This window comes from Gigantopelta aegis, chromosome 11 (assembly GCF_016097555.1).
Source record: "Gigantopelta aegis isolate Gae_Host chromosome 11, Gae_host_genome, whole genome shotgun sequence".
NCBI lineage: Eukaryota > Metazoa > Mollusca > Gastropoda > Neomphalida > Peltospiridae > Gigantopelta > Gigantopelta aegis.
This window is the reverse complement of record NC_054709.1, coordinates 13,719,175-13,743,352: the sequence shown is the minus strand read 5'-3', so window position 1 is coordinate 13,743,352 and position 24,178 is coordinate 13,719,175. Positions and strand designations below refer to the sequence as shown.

At 34.1% G+C, this 24,178-nt stretch overlaps 3 protein-coding genes across 3 annotated transcripts; 2 read left to right on the top strand and 1 right to left on the bottom strand.

Moving 5' to 3' along the window:
• Nucleotides 1–2,595: 2,595 nt before the first annotated feature.
• On the top strand, nucleotides 2,596–7,256 carry LOC121385030 (chromobox protein homolog 3-like; the record flags this gene model as incomplete). Its single annotated transcript, XM_041515566.1, has 5 exons — nucleotides 2,596–2,650; nucleotides 3,136–3,204; nucleotides 3,535–3,564; nucleotides 4,427–4,474; nucleotides 4,903–7,256. Coding segments are annotated over 5 exons (366 nt in total), but the record flags the coding sequence as incomplete, so codon positions are not given.
• LOC121385029 lies at nucleotides 5,085–16,981 on the top strand. The gene is made up of 4 exons (XM_041515565.1): nucleotides 5,085–5,171; nucleotides 13,498–13,604; nucleotides 16,199–16,420; nucleotides 16,808–16,981. Exons 1-4 carry the CDS (start codon nucleotides 5,085–5,087, stop codon nucleotides 16,950–16,952), a joined length of 561 nt encoding a protein of 186 aa, XP_041371499.1. The 3' UTR covers nucleotides 16,953–16,981.
• Nucleotides 16,982–17,014: 33 nt separating this feature from the next.
• On the bottom strand, nucleotides 17,015–21,918 carry LOC121385028. The gene is made up of 6 exons (XM_041515563.1): nucleotides 21,343–21,918; nucleotides 20,290–20,476; nucleotides 19,486–19,731; nucleotides 18,981–19,152; nucleotides 17,620–17,771; nucleotides 17,015–17,214 (listed from the first exon to the last, which is right to left on the bottom strand). Exons 1-6 carry the CDS (start codon nucleotides 21,799–21,801, stop codon nucleotides 17,015–17,017), a joined length of 1,416 nt encoding a protein of 471 aa, XP_041371497.1. The 5' UTR covers nucleotides 21,802–21,918.
• Between the last annotated feature and the right edge of the window lie 2,260 nt (nucleotides 21,919–24,178).

Genomic DNA, 24,178 nt, shown 5'->3' with positions numbered 1-24,178 from the left:
TGATGGAATTTACAATAACTTAATTATTCAAGGACTTAATAATGCAACCGTAATTAATAACATTGAGTGCACAAATGAAAACCATGTAAGACAGAAACAGGGTTGTTTACAAATGGCAAGTCTAGATCCAGGCTTTAACTTTAAAGAAGGATTTAAATTAAAACTTTCACAAATCCATTTTTTTAGATGACTAATATAAGAGTTTTTCAAAAAATTAATCACATTGGGGGTTTGCAAAGAAATTCTACCCACACCCTTTAACCTCCCTGGAATGGTTGCTTTTATAGTATAATCTTCAAAAAAAGAAACGCAAAAGAGTACAAAGGGTTATAACTCCTTTTTTATGGCCACTCCCGGTTCATGCTTTGTGAAAAGGTCATTGCATGCCCAAACCAAATTCCCACGGTTTACATTCCGATAAAACGAGCTACTGTTACCAAATAAATTCCAAAATTTGAAATTCCGCAAAAACCGCAGCCACGTTCCAACCGTTCCCCACTGCACGTGCATTGTCTGCACGTGCACTGAACACCGCAGTATAAAGTGCAGGTGTTCGCTTGCCTTGCCTCTTTCGGGCCGACATTGACACTCCAGTACTGCCCACTACTCAGTGAACCGCAGAGAAACGATGCCATCGGACGACTAGACGTCAAGGACGACTCCAGAACGTCCGTTTGCAGGGCAGTCCATGTGTCCCCAAGCACACAAGCTCCAAGACTGTGGTACCGTTACCTCAGCAACCTGGATCAACACGTGACCTCCCTAGATCCGGCTCGACCACGGGTCCCTACCCCGGGCAGGAAAGATACATCCCGGGTACTCCACATTGCGGGAACGATTTACTACTGCCACCTCCACAGCCGCAGCCCACTACCATGTCTGCGCAGGATATCCGGACAGACCGGACGGAACCGCCTACAGGGAGGTAGGAATTCGTGCCAGAACGTCAGGCGAGGTAGGTTGTCATCTTATACACCACAAACACCGGTTCGACTCCGACTCAGTGGTGCCAGATTTCATCGACAATGGCCTCAACTGCGATGGATACAGGTGGGTTCAGTTTGAAGAGTCCCCGAGTCCTGCTCCGACGCGCATGATGGAAGATGTCGCGTGTATAGCGGTCGTGGGTGAACGTTATTCGGCCAACTGCGTGCCGAAATGGCCAGATTCGTCGGGGGGTAGTGTCATGGCTGTGGGCAGCCATCCACACCACTGCAAGAACTGACCGGTTCCAACGTGCAGGGCAACCTGAAATGCACAGGGCTACATTGGACCCAGATCCTCCGGACACACAAGCGTCAGTATGGCCAACGCCAACGCAAGTGTTCCAAAATGCAAAGCCAGGCCTCACACAGCCGTCCCAACCAACGGCTTTCCACAGAACAACAACATTAATGTTCCTTCCTTGGCCATCGATATCCCGGATTTGAACCCAATTGAGCTCTAGGGGACGAGTTGGACCGACAGGAAACCACAGCCCCAGACCCTGCCCCGGTGGCCGCAGCCTTGCAGACCAAGTGCGAGTTGTTTTAAAATGTATTTAACAAGCGAAAGCTAGTTTGTTATGTTTTTTAAATGATTTGTGAGATAAATGGTATCTAACGGACACAAATGTATTATTCTATTTGTTACATATCCACAAAAAACAGGTTTAAACAAATTTTAACATCTTTTTCGACTAAAAGTTATTTGCAGCCGTTGCAGATGTAGCTAAGTTACGCATCACAGACCCATGATTGTCAGGTTAACTATATGTCACAATGTAATCAATTTCAATTGTGCATTTTTTTATTGGATGTATGGCATTGGTGACCTGGGAGCAGCCAGTTCTCACCAACGGGTGTGTAAGAAAGCTAAAATAATGTATTCTAATACAACTAATATATAACCTTATTTTTCTTTGAATAGATTTTGTGTTAAATCAGACAGTTGAGTTCTGCAGTTAAGTGTAATACATACTCCAAAAAAGTGGTACATACCCCATTTTCTCTCAACTGCTGCTCTCACTCAGCCTTGTGTGAGATAAAATAAACAGATCACTATTTTAGCACATAATAACAAATACAAAATTCACAAGTAAGGTAATACAGATCTAGATCTTTTATGCATGTATATAAATACTATTTCAATGAATTGTTATTGTTGCTTATGTTACTTCCCCCGAACAGACAACTGGACTCGGTGAAGATTGGTATAGATAGGTTTCTTTATTCTGGAGAATATGGTTTTATAGTCAAAACAAACCCTTGAGCTGTGGGCTTTAGGGCGGTAACATCATCAAAACCGTCAAAACGTCAATTATCCCTGTATAGTTCAAATGCAGATCAAGAGTATGTAGCCTGTGTAAATTGTGACAGGTGAAAGAATGTCAGGTGAGTGACAATGACCAAGTGGGTCAAACACAGCTGGCCAGTCTATTGGTTGATCGGCACTGTCCCTGGTCAGAGGTTAGATATTTAGATAAGTAAATGCATGTTCCTACAGTTCCTAGCCAAAGGTTTAGGTCCATGTGTTTTGTGCATAATAAAATCATGAAAACAAAACCCACATGGTTAAACTTATTTATTTTTTATTTTTTTATTTTTTTATTTTTTATTTTTGGAAGAACTAGCAAATGGTGGACAAAACCTGGTAACTGAGGACGTTTCTGGTAAGCCAGAGCATTTACATGCAGTATAGATTAACAATGATAGATCCTCTAATATACAGTATTTGCTACGTTGAAGTTTACATTTGGAATTTGAAAATATTCAAAGTTTCTAGGTATTACCTTTCCAGTAGACATATTTTTACTAAATTATTAACATTTGTAATCTAATACAATACTGTTTAAAAAATATATATATATTCTGGCAGTGTTATTTGTATACACTTACACAATTAGGTAAAATAACCAATAAAATAATTCATTCTGTCCAAAAATATATACTTAATCCACAACAAGCTTCCATAAATAGAATGATAGATTTAAACAGTCATAACATTTTCTTCAAGGAATACCATAAACATTTTTTAAAGATTTAGCAGGTTTATGACATTTTTCATATTGCTTGTCATGTGGTACTTGAGTCAAATTACTTACAATTTCTTTTAGCCTCGTCTAATTATTACTTTATTTTATTTTTCATTTTATAGTTTTGGAAGAAACAAGTGATCAAGCAAATGTGTTGATTATAAACAAACCAGAAACTGATGACATTCCAGGCAAGTATTTAAATATCACAACAACAACTCAAAAAATTTGACTTTCTATTGCACTTAAATCAATTTATCAATTGCTGTATGCCACTTATGAAGATAAGTGTACACAACAAGTAAAATAAATAATAATGGCTAAATTTGTCATTACTTCATTAATAAAATGAGGCTTAGATATTTAAAAAACAACAACAACATATTTAGAAATACATAGACAATTACTGGTATATTATAAATTCTATTATTTGATAAATGTTTGAATGATAGGCTTGAATCACAAGTAAACCGAAATTATAATATATAATATGTTTTAAATTGAGTTAATTTGATTTTCAGTTACAGTTGTCAGACACCGAAAGAGAAAATGTAAGTTATTAATATTATTCTTCCATTTCATTATTGTATCAACTAATTGAATTTTGTATTTCACTCATAAAACCTTAGGATTATTAGTTTGTGTAAATTACTTTACTGGTTATGGATTGGTTTGAAGTTATTTTATATCATACTTGAGGATTATAATGATGAAACATTAATATTTTTATAAAATGATCAGTTTTGAAGATTGCACTTCTTTTCTGCAAATATTACACAATATGGTATTAGTTTAGGTAGATCACCATGTCTTTGAATTCATTAAAACACAGGAAACTGCCTTTTAAATAGCATATATAATGTACACAGAATATAAAATCATTTAAATTTATATCTTTTCTTTAAATTTTATGGTTACTACTTGAAAATTATTTTAAACATGTATCTAGTTTTAACAGTCACCTATATAATTTAAAGTGTAGTTTAAAGTTATAATATAGGGTATCCAATAATTTAACATCTTTTAGTAATACAAATACCAATATATCCATGCCCATTAAAAAAATATGCTTCTGCTATAGATTGATCTCATCAGTTTTATTTTTACCACAGAATCCTATAGAACAGTTCATCCCATGTTTTTATAGCAATGACAACTACTTTGACTGTTATGCAAATGATTATAAGCATATCGGCTATTATCTCAAATTATTGGTGGCAGTGATACTAAAATATATTAATGTTTCAAACAGTGTGGATGTATTAGTTTGTTTCATTACTAAGACACTAAATTATTGGAGACCTTACATTATCACTTTAAGATAAATTCAATATCATTATAGCTCCTTGCATTATAATGTTGTAATTCTACATTAATTATATATGTTATGTTACTCTCTTTTGTTTTTCTAAGTGGCAGATCGGAAAATTCCATCAAAAAATAAAAAGAGTTTGTCTGCAGGTGAGTCACAGCCGACATACATTCATGTTTTTATTTAAAAAACATTTAATGTCTTTGGAAGAGATTGAGGATTTTTTTAGGGAGGGGTTTTTGAAGGTTGTTTTGGGGTTGTTGTTGTTTTGGGTTTTTCAAGTTCTGTATATAATAGGATTCAGAATACAAAATAGTATTGAATGTTATACTTTTACCTGGTGAAAGATGAATAACAAGAATTTAACTGACACTTCATGTGGAATGTCTAGGAATCCTTTTATTACAGACCAGATGACTGATAACCAGCATGTGTGGCATCCAAAGGAAGGATACATTTAGTACTGAGTATCTTGTTTCACTTCTTTTATGGTAATTCCAGTAGGACTTCTGATCATATTTGTTATTATTGTTATAGATTCTTCATTGCATTTATTTCTGTTTATTGTATGTTTCAGATGTGTACATTCAAGAACAAATAATTGAAAAAAGAAAAATTGGCAAGAGGACTGAATATTTAGTCAAGTGGGAAGGATTTGATTCAGATGACAATACCTGGGAACCACAAGAACATTTTTTGGACAAAACTTTAATCAATGAATTTAATAACTTAAAAAAGTAAAATACACATAAAATCAAAATGTATCCATCTTCAGGCATCGAAATAAGTCGAGAACAGTCGTTCAGGTTACGACCTATCAGTAAAGTTGAGAGTTTCTTGATGAAAGTGAAGTAATTTGTAGTGAACTTTTCTAGTGTTCAAGTTTGTTTTATTCGCAATTTCATTTTTAAACCAAAAAGAAAAAGTATTGACATGTTTTGACTCATTGCTTTTTATTTATTTATTTATTTCATACTAGCTATTAAACGCAAAATATATAAATGCATGTAACAAATGTGTGTGTGTGTGTGTGTGTGTCTGTCAGTGGAACAATAAAGGAATTTTTATACTTCTGAAATGAAAAAAACCTGATTTGGTAAAATACTGAAACTGAAAGTGAGAAAATCTGAAAGGGGAAATCAGTGCCTCTGAAATATGTGACACCTACATACAAAGTATTAATACAATGAGAACAATGATATGAATAAATCACAAATATACTATACTGCTCATCATGCATGTATGTAAGGAATTTAACACCAATAATAATCGGAATCGTAAACTTGATAAATGTGTGGTAACCTATAGGTTACCAGGACCATGTTTTGTAGTAACCTGTAAATGGGTTTCCAGACACATTCCTTATTTCAATGCCTGATCATGAGACACTGATGTAAATCATTCTAGAATATGTAGGTGTGTCTTAATTTGTACCATTTGTAATCAAAGTTATTATCATTTTTAAATTGTGCTCTGTAGTTGTAGTATTTATGTAACCAAAACCATAGCAACTAATTTGATCATTTTATGTTATGGATGTCCAATAGTTCACCAAGTAATTCAATTCTTGTTAACCACCACTTCATAACCATTAACATATGTTTTTAAAATGGGCCTGACAAATTAAATATTCTTATCTGAGCAACATTGTTTAACTTTATATTTGGTAAACAAATACTGCATTAGACGATTGCTTTCTATTAAATACTGGTATAAAAGGAAAATCCTGATACCAATTGAAATACAAATTTAAAGTTGAAATTGTTGCCACATTGAAACATAACACAAACCTGGGTACCTCATTTGTAGAATTTTTGGTGAAAGTGGCAGATTTTTTAGGGGTTAATGTTCCCAATAATATTGAAAACCCCTGGACATTAACCCTGCCCATTTTGCCATTTCAAATTTGGCACGTAGTATTAGTGACTGATAACCCAGTTATTAAAAAGACTATTTCAAGATGCCAGTAATGACATTTATAATAATTTTACAGATGGGTCCAAGGACCCAATATCTGGAAGGACAGGATCTAATTAATGAAATATTGATATTTTATTTTAAACTATTGGATGGAGAAAATAAAATTATTCTGGAAGGGGTACCGGCCCATATAGGAATTTTTGTAATTGAAATGGCTGACTGCCTTGCCAAAAAGGCTCTATTAGAATTTTCAATTAACAAAAATATATGCCTAGGTATGTCAAAAATCATGTCCCTTACTACATCAAAGCTTAATAAAAATTGGCAGGAGTAGTAGGACCAAACAACAAGATATTGGCACCAAGCTTTAAAAATGAGGGTAGACGCCCCTGGTCCAGTTCGGGAGAATAATAAAAACATAAACATTATTACAAAATTAAGAACAGGGATTTCGATTGCCCTGGCATTTGTACAGAATAGGGCTAAAAGAATCCCCTAATTGTTTAATTTGTAAAGTTGAAAAAGATATCGAGCATTTCTTAATGATTTGACCAATAACGCTCCATATGTTTTGGTATTCTTCAAGGTTTAGGACTCCACCCAACTCCCAGGGAACTACTCTGCCCCAACAAAACAAACAGTGATGTTGTTTTTAAAGCAGTCTTGCAATATGTCATGGACACTGGGGTGCCAATATAATTGGCACTGGCCCTTGCATACAATAAAATAACTTCATTTATGGAATAGTAAGGGGGCAATGGGCTCTTCGCCATGAGGTAACAGGTATTGACACTAGGGAGTGGGGTAGTTCCTTGTCCCCCTTGAAAAATAAAAATAAACTTAAATTGCAACTCCTTCCCACCGCGAGCTAACCGGTACTGACACTTTGGGATGGAGTCAGACCTGTCCTTTACACAGATCCCCCCCCCCCCCCCCCCATTTTTGCTTGTACATGCAGTGAGGTGATGGAAGCCCATCAGAAAGGTGTGGATAGGTTGAAGTAGAACTGAATTTTTTTTTCTAAATGAAGAAAATTTCAATATGCTTTTTTTTATATAGTATTGGTTGAAATGAGTTTTCAATATGCATATTTATAAAATTTTTTTTATATAGTATTGGTTGAAATGAGTTTTCTTTTTTGTGTTTAATATGCTTTTTTTTATATAGTATTGGTTGAAATGAGTTTTCTTTTTTGTGTGCTAAATATTATTTTATAGTAAAAGACATATTTATAAAATGTATAACATGTATGTTATAAAACTGGAGATATAACACAATTTTGCAATTGATATGTTTAAGATATATGTGGGACAATTGGATTGTGATTCCAGTATTTTTTTATACTAGGTATGCTTTGTTGTTTAATAAATACTTTTAAAAGAAAAATATTGTTCTGGTTTTTACTTATTTAAAATGCACATTGTCTGGTGTTGGAACTGAACTTGGTGTATTTACGATGAAAGGGTTGTTGTTTTAATGACACTACAGCACATTGTTCAGTCAGTGGCTATTCATTGCTTGGATTATTTTGTGAAAAAAATATGGCCTTTGTTAACTACAGCTCTGATGATATTTGAGACTGATGGTTTTCTTAATTACAGGTAAATCACTGGCTATTAGTTGTGAAACAATATTTGTTGCACACCATGCTTCACCATATTGGTTACTTTTTATTTAGTAGCAAGGGTCTTTTATACACACCTTTCCATAGACATGATGGCATACCCGGTATATATAAAAAAAAAAAAGTACATGTCGAACAAATCCTACATATTGATTCTTTGGATAAAGTGATAGTTAAAAAATCTGAAGCCATTTCGTTTAACAGTGGATGAATGGTCAGGTCAGGTCATAGGCACATTCAGAGCAAGCTGTTGTAGCGCACGCCTGTCCTGGGCACAAGAGCCGGCTGTGGCCGTCTCCTCCGTCCAGGACAGGAAAGGTGGGGGTGGGAAGGAGGGACTGCCTGCACTGGCAGGTGCAAGGGAGCACCAACAACCCGACCGAGATAAGAGCCCAGGACTGGATTTCATCTTAAATGAATTTCTTATTGAATACAAAGAATTTTTCTTTCCTATTATTAAAGATATGTTTAACATTATTTTAAATGCAGGTATTTTTCCTGTTGCTTGGAGTGTTGCAGTTAGTGTCCGTTTTTAAAAAGAGGAATACCTCCGATCCCAATAATTACAGGGGTATCAGTTTGCTTAGCGCTCTCGGGAAATTAATTACTTATATCGTTAACAAAAGACTGTCGGACTGGTCGGAGGGATTTTAAAAAATCAGTGACGCACAGTTTTCGTAGAGGTTTGGGCACTACAGACGCAATTTTTAGTTTATCTTCCATTATCACAAAACACATTGCGGATAAAGCTAGACTTTACTACTGCTTTATTGATTTTTAAAAAAAAAAAAGCATTTCACTCTGTTAATAGAATAAACATATGGTCTAAAATGTCTAAAGATATTAAATATACATGTATAATATATAAATTTGTCAAATCCTGTGTTAGTATAGGGGAGTTCCTTCTCATTTCTTTAATAATGATATCGGTTTAATGCAGGTGGAAATGTTGTCACGCATTTTGTATTCTTTTTATGTAAATGATATAATGATTTGTTATTCGAGATTGTAGACCACTTTACTTACCTTGAATTAGACTTTAATTATAATGGTAAATTTACCTATGCGATCAATTTAATAACAGATCAGGGACAAAATGCATTGAAGAGAAATACAAACAAGTTAATGTTAAATCATAGGTTTTCTTTGTTTCTATCCGATACATGCATAGCAAGTATATTGTATTACTGTTCTGAGACTTGGGGTTTTACAAGGCAAATAGCATAGAGAATTTACACTTAGAATTGTGTTAAAGTATTCTAAATGCTAAAAGTTCCACTACTACTATTATGTTATATTTTGAATTAGGCAGATATCCTCTTTTATATATTCTTAAGTACCGTATGATAAAATACTGGTTTAAATGATTGAATGCAAATAAGTGTATATTGCACTCTGCATACATATATGTGGAACTTGGATCAAAATGTGATATAGTTAACAACTGAGCAAGACTAATATTTTGTTCATTAAGTTTTTATGAACTGTGGTGCAATCAAGAAGCATTAAACGGTAATTTTTATTTGCCGTTAATAAACAGAGAATTATGGACCAGTGTAAGCAAGATCTTAGTGGGCTTCTAGATACGTCTATCAAATGTTCATATTTGTATAAATATTCAGTAAAAGCTTATTTTACAAAATAATCTGATGAAAACTATCCCAAGTTTATATAAAAAAAAACCCAATGCATCACAAAGATAAGATTATCATCACATAGCTTAGCTATTGAAGTTGGTCGCTATCATAACAAAAGTAGATCTAAAAGATTGTGTGTTTTGTGTAACTTAGGTGAAATTGAGGATGAGTTTCATGCTATATCATGTTATTTTCAGCCACTATAGAGTTTTATATATCAAGAAATATTACAGAATCCATCCACCTATGTTTAAATTGACATAATTACTATCATCTAAAAATGTAAACGAATTATGTAAATTAGGGAAATATCTATTCAAAATGTTCCCAAATGAATGATTGAAACATGACCCAGGTTGCAATATTTAGTCTTCCTGTATAGCTATAATGCGAGTGGTGAAAGCACTAAAACACTGCCCAGTCCCAGCGGTACTGATGGAAGGTACCGATTGTTAACATAACTGACGTATTTACAGGTATGATTTACATCCATAAAACACGTTTCACAGTTTTACATGCGATCTAACTGTTCATTGTCGTTTAAGTGTAGTTAGTGGTCTGGCTAGCTCATACTGAAAGAGCGAGACGTTATCTCTCAAAGTAGAACATCCACCTCAGGTGCGATGGGTCATCAGATCGATCCTCTTCAGTGGACCAATTGGTTAATACTCATTCCAACCAGTGGTCCACGACTAGTTTGACAAAGGCAGAGGTATGTGCTGTCATGTCTATTGGAAATTGCATATAAAGGACCCCTTGCTACTAATTGGAAAGAGTAGCCCATATACGTTTCTTCCGAAAACCATGTGTTTGAAATACATTGGACACATAATAGCCGCTGGTAAAAACGTGTCTGGATGCCGTTCAACAAATTCTTTTGCTCAAGCTGAAATACCAGTGATAATGTAAATCATGAAATTAATGTGACAACTACATACACATAATTAATTGACAAGTTTTAATATTACCCCCAGCACCCCAATTGTTTCTAAAATGCAAGATGCCTCAAATGCTTTTCTTTTAAGATATTCCTATCACAATGCATTAATTTCATGATTTACAGTATGCATTATTTATACCCTGTACCTTCTACTACAGATATATTAAAACGAAAACTGACTCACATATTAACTGTTTTAATGTTTATTTGCATACATATAAGGAGGTAAAAAACATTCCAAATATGAAAATAATCCACAAAAGTTTTCAAAACATGTAAACAATTAAGAAACTTTTAGCCGACTTTTAACTAGTTACATTTGGGAACAAATGCACAATGAGGATTACTGTATTAATAATAAATGTTGAATATGAAACAATAAAGAACTATTCCAAATGAAGACTTTACCTGGTTACCCATATGTTGTTAAATTTGAGGTTTGAACACAATTATAACCAATGATCCACTTGGATTCATTGAACTTTCACACACACCTTCCAATCACACTGAAACAAATTCTGGCTAATGTCAGTTACTTTAGTGGAAGAAACTGGCAACATGAATTTCAATTTTGACTATTAATAACTTATGACATGATTTATAAATTATATAAGTTGTGTTTTTACCCATCATTATTTAATTAATTTTAGTAAATACACAACATTGTAAGGTCTTCAATAGTCCATTTGTTTTGTACAAAACATTTGAAAACCTGAAATCATAGATTTGACACAGATTCAATTTATTTGTATTGATTCTATATTTATATGATGCATACAATGGCATCTTTTCAGGCTGATCAAAACAAAACAAATATTTCCATGTTCACATAACATAACATTTTCAACCATGTTTGATCGGTTTCTGACATCAATAAAATGTGTAGATTCAAAAAAAAAAAAACAAAAAAACCCCAAAAACATTGCACTAATATGCAGACATTGTATATTGTTTAACATGTATTACCTGACGTTAAAACCATTACACTGTGTCTTATGTGAACACAATTTTCCAAGACATTACCATTTTTCTGTGTATGTCTAAGCTAATAAATCAAATACCAGGGTATTCCCCACCCTCCCCGTCATTTCCCTCCTATTATTATTGAACAAAATTTTGTTTTAACAATTTTAATATCATGAAAAGTCTGCTCTATTAAACAAATTCTGCACTACTATTTTAACAAACATTTTACAGTGATCAACTATTTACTACACTAGAAAGATATAATGCATGACTATAATGTAGTTATACAAAGATAAAAAAAATAAAAAAAGTTAAAGGGACTGTCCTGAGTTTCTTGCATTGTAAGATATTTCCAACTAATAAAATATTTTAACGTCTAAAAATATGCATTAAATATATTTTCTTGTTTACAATATCAGCGTTTGTATATTCAATGTGTTTCTGGTTGTCTTAATATTTGTAAGAAGCCCAAACTGGATTTTGTCTTCAAATAATTTCATACATACGAAAAAGTTATTTTTAGGAAAGAAAATTAAATTTAATCTAGTACAAATACTAGAACGATCAGAAACATATTTAATATACAGCCACTAATATTTTATGCAGAAAAATATATTTGATATGTAATTACAGTCGTTAAAAAGTCTCTGTTAGTTGATAACATCTTAAAAATTGTAGCAAACTCAGGATTGTCTGTTTAAACAGTATTTTAATTTACAGTTGACCATGATAAAGAAAACAGCCACAGAAAATTACACAAAATGTGAGAATTGAAGGAAAAATGATACCCTTACTTTACTTAGCACATATTTTGGAATGTAGTTGATTAAACTAGTACAGCAGATGAATATGATGTAGAATATATTTCATTTGTAGTAATTTATTTAGAGACTGTAGTGAAATCTTGATTTAATGCCAAACTTCCAACCAACTTCTCTCAAGTACCCTTTGTTTCCATATATATGTTTAATGTCCCAACCATAATAGCAATTGTGGACATTATCTAAAAATGACTTGCAATATTATCGAAAAATGACTTGCAATACTATTATTGTATTGCTTAATGCCACGGATTCACTAATAATATTCAGAACCAACACATGAAATAGAGTTTATAATTAAACAGACTCAGCTGTCAAAGTCACCTATCATATCACAATTTGTTAACATCAAGTCACTTCATGTGCAAACTCCCCACTACCATCTGTATCACCATCATCACAACCATCTGTATCACCATCATCACAACCATCAGTAACATCATCATCATCATCATCAATGTTTTGAAGATCATGTTCATGAATATCCACCATCTCTTCAAGAAGAGATTCTTGTGTGACCAAGCTGGACAGCAAATCCTTAATTTCAACACCGTTGTCTACTTCGATTCCAACCATCTGTCTAAAATGAATTGGACACTCCAACTGATGATTGAAAAAGGGCATAAAAAGATTAGCTAAATGGGTTAACCTAGCTTCAACAAAAAGACCTTCAGCAATGACAGAAGATTGTGAAGATTCATCTGTGACAGAAAGAGCACTTTTTAAAAGATAATGTTGGTTTTCATAGTACTGAAACGTACTGCACATATCTAGTTGAACCAAGGTTAGCTCCTCCTCACATCTGTTCATTATTTCTTTTGTATCGATGAGCAGGCGCTTGACATCTCGGGGAATGGCAACACTTGATGCTTCAAGTGGCATTGGTTGTAGAACCTGCCAGATGATGGAATCTGGGTCTGTGACAGTGGGAAATGTCAACGACAGTGGATATGGTGCAACAAGCCCATCAATGTCATTGTAACCTTTAATCTTCCGGAGAATCACAGAGTTGACGGACTTTATCTGGCGACCTACCCTTATTGAAATAGCTTGACCTCCTGAAAAACATAAACCAGAATTGCTGTCAGAAAAGAACAAACATAATGTGTTTCTATCAACACAAATTTGTAACTAAAATCTACTGTTTGGTGTATAAATTATTATAAATATATATATATAAATTTTTTAACTGCCATGATCTATTTTTAGTTGCCAAAATAACAAAGGCAAGAATAAGCAGAATACAACCATACATTTATTGCAGCATTTTTGCCTGATAGGCAATTTAGAAGAAACGGATAGCGAGTCGGAGGGTGGAGACACCGATGGTGCCAGGCCCATACCAGACGGCAGATTTGGCGATCTTGGCTGGTAAGTTGTGGACGGTAATGACTATTAGTAGGATTACCTACCTTTTGTTTGTACCGCTTGTACGCGATTTTTGTATTACGTTTGTCATTTATTATACTTCTTTTATTTCTGTTGAAGTTGAAAATTAAATGAATACGCGACATCAGCGTCGGTTGTCAGAACCTTCAAACGGTGTCCGACCACGTATACGGTATAGGGCCTAAGTTATATAAGTTATACTGTTATAGGACAATTGTTTTTTAAATTGCACACAACAATAGTATTTTTGTTAGTCCCAAAACATTTACTTTTGTTCTTACGTGAACCCAAATTGAAATTATTTACAATTTAAATTTTTCTGAAAGAAAGCCTTTTCCCCACCCCATCGTTTGTTGCTTTTGTTAGTTTATTTTTTATTTTTAAATCATATATACATGTATTCAGTGTCTCTCCCCCCCCCCCCCCCCAATATATAAAATTTGGGGTGGGGAGAGGGAGGCCATGCCCCACCCCATTCTTATCAAACCTTTTTTTTTAAAGTAAGTTAGTTGTTTTTTAACGACACCACTAGAGCACATTGATTTATTAATCATCAGCTAGCCTATTGGATATCAAACATATGGTCATTTTTTTTACAGTTATTAAGGCAGAGCCGGAATATAGACCTTGGGTTGGGTCTGGGCACTTCAGGTTCGGGGGCCCCTCACCATGCAAATTAAATTACATGACAAATAAAATAAAAAAATCCCATTAGTAGCAAGTGAACTTTGTGTACCAACCCACAAACAGGATAGCACATACTACAGTCCTTGATATACGAGTCATGGTGTACTGGATGGAAAGAAAGAAGTGTTTTATTCAACATATTTTATTTACGGTTATATGACGTCAGACATTGGTTAAGGATGGATGGAAAGAGAAGTAGTCCAATGGGCAATCCTAAACCGACAGTGCATGAGACCAGTGGGTTATGTCCCACCCATTTTTACAAATAATTACACACATGCATATTGTAGGTCCCCTCCCCACTCCAATATAAAATCCTGGCCAGTTTGCATCAATTTGAATGTCCTTTTTTTTCTTTTCTTTTTTTCTTCAAATTAAACATTCTAATTTAACACTAATTTGCCCTGCTAACACATTTCATAATTTTCTGGCACAATGCCCCCAAACCCCTTTAGAGATTTCAGTCCCTTTGGAAACTCGGATCATTTGCCATCTGAAAACTCACGAATCCTTTTTAAAATGTTGTAATGACTGGATCCACCTCTGTGCTGTAATATCGGTGCTCATTTTACTTTTGAGTGCTCAAACAGCTTGTGGGTATGGAGTATTAAGTTAGTTTTGAGTGCTTACCCGAGAATCAAACCACCTCAGTGTACCCACCAAAAATGGTGACATTGTTTAATTTACTTCAATTGCCGAAGAAGCAAATTCAAAGAATACTAGTACCTCAAGATGTTTGCAGGCATTTCTGGTTTTCAGTAGGTCATGATAAAATAATAATAACAAATGATGATAAAATAATAATTTATTATTTGGACATGTATATAAATATTAATTACCCCCCCCCCCCCCCACCCCCACACACACACACACACACAAACACGCGTAATTAACTAAGGGCTGTTCCATGAAAGATGGAGGGTGTCCGGTTTTAGATACCCACCACCCACAAAATAAATATGCTTAAATCATGTATGCATAGAAAATTATACATCACCAGGTGTAAAATAGTTATTGTGCTCTCCCACCTGTTGGATCAATTGTGGAACATCCCTAAAGAATTAATATCATATTCCTATGAAGTCTGGGCTTTAGATTGCAACGAAGCTAAGGTGATAAATGCTTTACTCCAAATAAGTATACCCAACATAAACATGCTCAGATTAAGTACAACATGCCGGCCCTTCAGTAATTGAAATAACTTATTACAGTATTATAAGACCTTGATGTACTTTGAAAAAAAAAATCCCTGTTGTGTCCAAATTAGAGATATCTAAAGCCCTGTCAACTATTTTCTTCATGGGGTAGGGGAAGTGACCAGATTTGTACAAATACAAGCTATTAATAACTACATTCATCCTTGTTCGTCCAGATAAAGTGTTTCATATGTACATGTACTCATTTCACAAACATTTTTTATCAAATCAAAAATAAAAGCCAGCCTTTTTTCTTGGTAGGTTTGATTTTCCAGAAACATACAATTTCTTTTCAAGGCCTTCCATAAGTATTTTACAATAAATAATAATAAAAAACCAACACACATTACAAATAAAAACATTAAAAAATATATACATCTACTATTTATCAATAACGGGGTGTTTTTTTAATCGTAAAAGGGATTATGGTATATTAATATTATCAAGTCATTGTTACAAAATGCTGCTTACAACTTGCTCATATTATTTATTTTTCAACATCCAATGTGTTTCTGATCTTCTCAGTGTATGTAGTACCTATTATGTACTTAATAAAACTAGGGTCTGCTGTCTTTGTGGAGAAAAAAGTTGGAAAGAAAAGTAGGTCAGTTACTTTTAATAAATATTCATGACATCTTTAAGAATACAATCCATTTCCTTCACTTTTGGTTAATAAATACATGTTTGTTTCAGGTGTGACTGTGGTAATTGTGCCTTGATGGCCACTGTAGAAGAATGCCTATGTTGTATGGAGGTGCCAGCAGCTAGATACAAGGCCGACATGGCAGATGATGAGTGTGTGTCACAGCACGAGGGATTTATTGTAAACTGCCTCAACATGCATGTCTTGGAGTTGGCCATGTTGGACTATGTTCGTATGGACAGACCACTCGATGACAATGATCCCATTCACGAGTAAGAAGAATAATCTGATTCAATTTACATAATTGTATCCATTTGACACAGTAAAAATTAATGGTCAAATGCAGCATAGTAGACCCTGGCATAGTTTAGCATACAATTTCATCTTTTTTAATGCATTTCCTAGAATAGCTCTATTGTACATATAAAAAATATAAAGTCATGTGATATTATTTAAATGCCAATATTTTCAAGGTACATGTGCCCTCACAAAATGACCTTTATTTAATAAACAATTAAACATGGTCACGTTTTAGTTTCTAAAGATAATTATTAGAACAACAATCATCTGATGCAAACACATTGAAACAGTAATGTTTCCATAAAATATGCATGATGTATTGAATATTTACAATTTCTTTGCTGTTTCTTCCTTTACAGGACATACAGATATGTTGCTTATAGACGATTTGCGAGATGGATTGGTCAAAGAAATCGCCGTGTGCTTCCTGCATGTGTTGTTGTGAAGATTAGAGACAGTTTCCCATCAGAAATCTACACCGGCTTTCAATATGCTAGACCATAAATAAATTAATAAAAATGTTCATAACACTATAATATCTTGTTTTGGTCATCACTTGATATTCATCACATAAACAGCTTATCAAATAGCATTGAATCGTGATCTGTGTCTTTGCACAGCTTCTGTTTCTCCACTCTGTAATAGTCATTTGTTAAGAATCCAGGCATGCTTGACATTGTCTGCTTGACATCTGTTCTTGCAACTCCGTAATTATCCAGCTGGTATCGCCTTTGCATTAAAGATTCCATCAGTGTATCCACATACTCTGAAAATGAAGTTTAAAAATATGAAAACATATAAAATGAAGCAACAGGCATTATACTGTTGATTAGTTCTTCCTTGTAATATAATAATGGTATATTTGAGCACACCTCCAACATTTTATACTATAGCTACTAGTATTCTGTGTCGAAGATCTAATAATCTTGGGAGGAACCTGTAACTATCACAAAGGCTACATTTATTATTTATCATCTGCAGCAGGTACTTTATATGCAATTTCACATATGTGAGATAGTAAACAGTACAGTATGTGGCAAATAGACATACAGCATTTGTCTGAATGGGGAATAACACTGGTTGAGGTAAATACTCTACTATCTCACCCTGAATCTATAATATATATGTAGTTTAATGTACCAAATATTATTACTGTGCAGTGTTTACTTACTGTAGCTAGAGGATTCCTTCACAGCTTTTATGACCGCATCCTTTCCTTTCTTTGCTTTGGGATAAACCAATCGCCAACATAGATTGCCATCCTTTGTTACGACTTGAGCTTTATTTCCATTTTCGTTATAATGGAAAGCAGCAAGATGCAGTCTGAAAATTAAATGTATATTGTATATCAACAACCATATTGGAGAACATCTGATATTTGTATCATGTATGGCTATTTGTTACCTATTGGAGAATGGTATTGGGCGTTCTCATTATGCGATTAGTTGCACAACTTGTCGTATGCAATCAAACCGTACTGTGCGAATACCTAAATCAGAACGACTACAGTCTTGTATGTTCTGATTATTGTAGGGCTGACACTTGGGTGTGACCCATCTCTTAACGAGAATGCTGCTTTACGGTTTACAGAGAAGTGAGAGATATTTGCTATTATTACCCCAGAGGTCACTCGTAGCAGGAAATATTTTTCATATTTTCTCAGTGAGAAATATTCTGCATTGGTTTAACGAACAGTATTATTGGATAATTTGACGCTTCCAAACCAATGACCTTGTTGGTACTAAATATGACATCACGATTTGGCAAACACAAAATGACGTCATGTAGTTTAAAGAGTGCGTTTATGTCTTTGTATTTGGTTTTAAACTTATAACAAAATGTAATTTTAATGCAATTCATTGTAGATTTTGTATGAATGTGATTAAATTACAAAGCTATAGCAATTCTCAGAACAGTGCGTAAAGTGGTTTACATCGTTTCTATACAGGTTGGCCTTCGTGCATGTGCGTCTATTTACATATGCTACTCTTTGAATAAATAAAATGTCTTGTATACACTTGCCCAAACAAACTTGCACATACTAGTAAGACATTTTGACATACACTAGCATGGGGAAAACATGTTAAGTTAGCAAATACTACTGAATTACATTCCGATCATTATTTTAAGCAGGGGTGGGATGTAGCCCTGTTGGATCAATCTCCGTCAGAGGGCCCATTGGGCTATCCTTCGTTCCATCCAGTATACCATGACTAGTATATCAAAGGATGTGGGATATTGCATATAAAAGATCCCTTGCTACTAATGGAAAAATGTAGCGTTTTTTCTTTCTAAGACTATATGTCAAAACTACCAAATGTTTGACATCCAGTTGCCAATGATTAATAATTCAATTGCTCTAGTGGTGTCGTTAAACAAAACAAACCTTAATTTTATTTTTAGCAATATAATACTAACATCCCAAATTATTTAAAAGAAAATATTGACATCTGTCATTCAAATAATATACGACTACTAAACATTTTCTAAACTAAGATAATCAACAAAGATAATTATCTGGGTATACTTTACCTAGCTTTCATAGCAGAAATGAAGAAATGGGTACTTTTTGGGGCGAAGTGATTTACAACATTGTGATACACCTCTAGTGATGATGTCTGGTGCAGTGGAGATAAATGTGGAATGTCCTTTAGCAGATATGGGCTGTTGATGATAGCCTTGACCAACTTATGGGATCTTGATCCTGAAAATATAAACATATTTATAATGAAACTCAGAATTTACATAAAGCCGCCAAATGCAGAGATTTTACAAATTTAATATTGTTTATTCTTTTCTTTTGCAATACTTATCTAAAATTTGAAAGACATGATACAGAACAGTATAGCATAAATTATTACTCTGATATTTGAAGTGCTGGGAATTAGTTGGAATTTCATAATCAATAATCCGTTAAAATCAGTATGTATACACTAACCAATCAACTTTGATTATAATTGATCATTGGAATATCGCGCTAAATATATTTATATAAACACTAGGTTTTAAACATAAAACAAACAAAAAATTGACTTGCCAGCTGTGAGCCACACTCTCTCAGTGTTGCAGGTTTCATGTTCGCAGGCAGCAAATTTCGCCCCATGGCCGGTGTGAACATTAATTACATGGTTTGAAACAGACCTCCATTTCGCCAGCTTCATGTCTTTGTCATCGCTGCTTGTTCCCGATACCCAATACATATGATTGGAAATGGAATGTATCCATGGAATAATGTCTTCACATCTTTTCTTTTTAGAGGCAGCTTCAAGTTTCTTCTTAACACCTGTATGAAAAATACAAATTGTTATCAGGGAAGATGTGGTTTTTAAAATATATATTATCAACAGTTGCAAATCAAAAGAAAAGAAACTATTATTTGACATTTTTTACAATTGTGTACCAATCTCTAGACTTAAATAGCAAATGAAGATGTGATAGAAAATGTTCCCTGGTTATTTCCTGAATTATGTACTTTTATTTGTATACATATGCTCACAAGATGGAGGGGGGGGGGGGGGGGAAGAGATCAGTAGCCACCCAAGGAGGTCTTAAAAATTTTGTTTAATGACACCACTAGAGCACATTGATTTATTAATCATCGGCTACTAGATGTCAAACATTTGGTAATTCTAGTTTTAGAAAGAAAACCCTAAACAATGTGGCAGTGGACAGGGTGGGACCTGCATACCTACCCTCATCATAAATGCTGCTGGATGATAAAGTAGACACATTTCTATTTTTCAGCACATAATAATATCTTGTTTGATTTATTTTCTTAAATACATGTCCATTTTATAACTATTGGATGCAATTAATTTGTAAAACCAGTAACTAAACTAACCTTTAGCCATGTGCCAAACATCAAAATAATGCCTGGTCTGGCCTTCTGTCTCTCTCATGTACTTTTTCACCTGGACATGGCGATCAGTGACCAGTTCTAGTGCATGACAGCCAAACTTCTTAATATGTTCCAATGACCTCTTCAACCCCTCCAATTCCATATTCTGTGAATTTTTTACTTCATTTACCTTAAAGTAAAAATTAATAAGATATATAATTGTACAAAAAAGCACAAACACACTTAAAAAATTATAACATATATAGGAATACCTGTAAATTTTGATCATATCAAATGTTTTGTAAGCCATACAGTAACCAGTCATTTCGTACCATAGTCATTTCATACCCAATTTTACCATTTCGTACCATAGTTATTTGCTCATTTTGGAACCAAGTCATTTCGTACCGTGTCTGTTTGGTCATTTCGTACCTTGGTCATTTTGCACCTCAATCATTTATTGTGCAGCTGACAAAAATAAAATACTGGGTACAAAATGACCAAACATTATGGTACGGGATAAAAGGTATGAAATGACCAAAGCACTATCGTACGAAACGACTATGGTACGAAATGGATGGTACGAAATGACTAGTAACCAGCCCACACACACACCAAATAGTAATACTATATAAATGCACGCCAATTTACTGATAAATCAGTATTTATAAGCACTTCATAATTTTTGTTTTAATAGTTAGTACTCCGCTGTGCTATCACTCGAACTTGACCCACAGTATAAAAAAGAAAATATTAATTGCTAAAGGAAAAATGATGATTACAGTAAATCATATCAGACCTTGTGGGGACTTATCACTCTCATGCACATCACTCCCCCGGGATTAGTTCTATAGTTCCCCATAGCATATCAATTTATATGATAATATATCAATATGGTTATCTTAAATGGTATGATATCAATATGGTTATTTTAAATCATATTATATCAATATGGTTATCTTAAATGGCTCTCCATGATGTAACTTAGGGGAGTAAGTAATCACACCCTTCAAATTATAGATGAAAAAAATAACAATGCTAAATAATATCTTTTACCTGTACTAACTGAACATCAAGGACAAGTTTTCTTTCCAGATCCATTAAGGTGTAGCTACCATATTTGGCACAGTGTCCTGGAGAATCACACCGAGCATCACCACCCAAAGAGAGATCTGCACCTGACAAAGTTGTCATCAGGTCATTTTGATACTTTGCCCAACACTTCTCTATACAAGGTATCAAATAGCACGACTGGATTCTGTAGTATGTCCTTACAGAGATACATGGTATTTTCATATGGTTGAATAAAGTTATCACATTTGATGGACTACTTCCACTGAACAAAATACCACCAGAAATAAACAAATTTGCCCATGGGAGTTTTTTATAATTCTTTTGACTCTGCCATGTGTAACAATGGCCATTGGCACATTCTTGCGTTACAGTCACCATGAAACCGATCTGGTTCTTTACAGTAGCTGTACAGATCCCACTGCACAGTCGACAAACTGACATTAAGTCAGCAAGTGCATTCTCGGCAATCAAATATTGTCTCTCGTCATTTGGCAATGAATTTGAATTAAGAATGTATGACTGTATATCTGGTTCTTCTTCGTCAAATTCAGAATCATCTTCACAAGATCATCAAACAGAGGGACATAATCTGGGTCATCGCTATCATCATCACTGTCGTCATCATCATCACCACTGTCTTCAAGATCACTGCATTTATCTGCATGTATCTGATCATTATCAGGTTTTAATAAATCACACTGAATACCCACTGAAACAGTGGTTGGGCAGTGTTGAACACAAAAATCCTTTATTTTTGGTTTGACTTGGATCCTTCTTGTTCTCTGTTGTGGTTTATTTACAAGTTTCTGTTCCTGCTGCCTTTTCACTGTTGGATTCCATTTGGGGATTGCATTTAAATCGGGTACAGGATCCTCACACAATACTGATGGACTCTGAACAAAAGTATCACATACAGCAGGGGCATCTTTTGGTAATGGTGTTTTTTTATTACCACCATCAAGATTACTTTCACTGGCATAGGTCTCGATGTTTATTTCCTGAAGAACCTGAAAATAAAAATACATTTGTGAGCAAAATCAGAGGATGCATTGAAAACTAAATAAATTCAGATTAACTGGAATTAATTTGTAATTATGAACACAATAGCATCTGCAGTATTAATGATATTTAATTTCCAATAATGGGGATCACAAAAGGGTGTGAGTGTGCATGCATTTTGTAAAGTACAAAGCTAAGAGACATCTTTTAATGTTGCTATTTTAAATATACTTAACACACCTGGTCCCACTGCACCTGTGATTTTAATTATCACCTATGTGTGAAGTGAATTCATTGCCCTTAGGATAAGATGCATAGAGACAAATCCTTTTGTTACTGAATACAAAGCATTCATGCTTCTTGAAGTGACACCACACATCTACAGGTACATGCACCAGCAGACAGTTTATTGCCCCTAATTAGTAATTTAATCCCTTGCTATCTACATTTTTGTAGTTCTTTGTTTGGATTATCTCTGTGTGTGTGTGGAAGTACAAAGCTAACGGACATCTAAGAGACATAAACACACACACACATGTAACTGGTTTTTAAAAGAATACATCAAATCTTTAAAAAATAGTTTTTATCTAAATTTGCATTCTGAATAAAGTTCTGATGATCTTCATTTCAAACTAAATAATGATTTGCATGAAATAGTGTGGCATGAAGTAATATATGTGTATGTGCATGAGTATTTATATAGTATATATGCATGTGTACCAGGCAGAGGGTCACACCGGAACAAATTTCTGTTCAGCAAATGTTCAGATATATGTGTAGTATTCTGTTGAAAATTAATTTTTAACTGCTTATTTAATGATTATTTTATTACTAATATTAGCCCGAAACAAAATGTTGTACATAGCCACCATGTATAAAAATTAGCAATATGTGCTAATTTGGCAATGAAGAGGGTGAACTCTGGCCAGGGTTAAAATAAAAAGTAAAATATGGCCAAAAAACAAATGTCCTGCTAAGAACAAATATGGCTTGCTGGAAATAAGACAGGGCATTGGATGGCTTTGGGATAGTGTGGAAAATTAGGACCTGTGGGATTTATTTTAGAGCATTAAGGAATTAAAATATAACACTATTAACAGAATCATAAGCTAAATAGCAAATGAGTTAATTGTAAAAATAATGTCTTTTGTAAATAGACATGCACATTTTTGGGTGGTTTTAACAAGTGAATTTCTATTTCACCTGCTATATCATACATGTAGGTCTATAAATTGGATAGCTTTTCACAGGCCACTATTTTGAGCCCTGTCTACATACCATGATATCCATGTCATAAACCCATGTGATAATTTAGTTTATTAACCCGATTAATAATGGTATGCAAATCTGCAAGGTCTTGAGGTAATTTGTTACTGTGGATGGGTCATTTGCTTATGAGCCAACAAGGCCTGTATACCTGAGCGTAATGTTTTCAAAGATTCGTTTAAAACGTGTGACGTCAAACTAATTTGTGCTAATCGTGATGATGTCATATTACCGATGGTGGCGGCTTTAGTACTATGATTTACAAAAAATAATAATTAAAATGTAATTTTTGGAGTGTTATAGGATAAATAGAATTCAGTACTCATGTTTTTTAATATGTTAAATATCAACCTCGTCTAGTTAATCGGTATTTGTCTCGGTAGAGCCTCGACAAATACCGATTAACATAGACTCGGTTCATATTTTCCACATTAAAAAACACTTGTGACGAATCCTCTATATATTATTGTTTAACAATATTATAATTATACACTGTCTTTATTTAGTAAACTATTATTAGCGTGACAGTCCTCTTTGTGGGGATGAAATCTCC

Excerpts from the sequence above, each read along its gene's own strand:
- LOC121385029 (XM_041515565.1), top strand. The coding sequence starts at position 5,085 with ATGTATCCATCTTCAGGCATCGAAATAAGTCGAGAACAGTCGTTCAGG. Across the intron at positions 5,172-13,497 it reads TTGAGAGTTTCTTGATGAAA|CATTTTTGCCTGATAGGCAA; the intron begins GTGAAGTAATTT and ends CATTTATTGCAG. Across the intron at positions 16,421-16,807 it reads GACAATGATCCCATTCACGA|GACATACAGATATGTTGCTT; the intron begins GTAAGAAGAATA and ends CTTCCTTTACAG.
- LOC121385028 (XM_041515563.1), bottom strand. The coding sequence starts at position 21,801 with ATGTCAGTTTGTCGACTGTGCAGTGGGATCTGTACAGCTACTGTAAAG. Across the intron at positions 19,153-19,485 it reads GAGAGTGTGGCTCACAGCTG|GATCAAGATCCCATAAGTTG; the intron begins GCAAGTCAATTT and ends TTATATTTTCAG. Across the intron at positions 17,215-17,619 it reads GAAGGAATCCTCTAGCTACA|AGTATGTGGATACACTGATG; the intron begins GTAAGTAAACAC and ends CTTCATTTTCAG.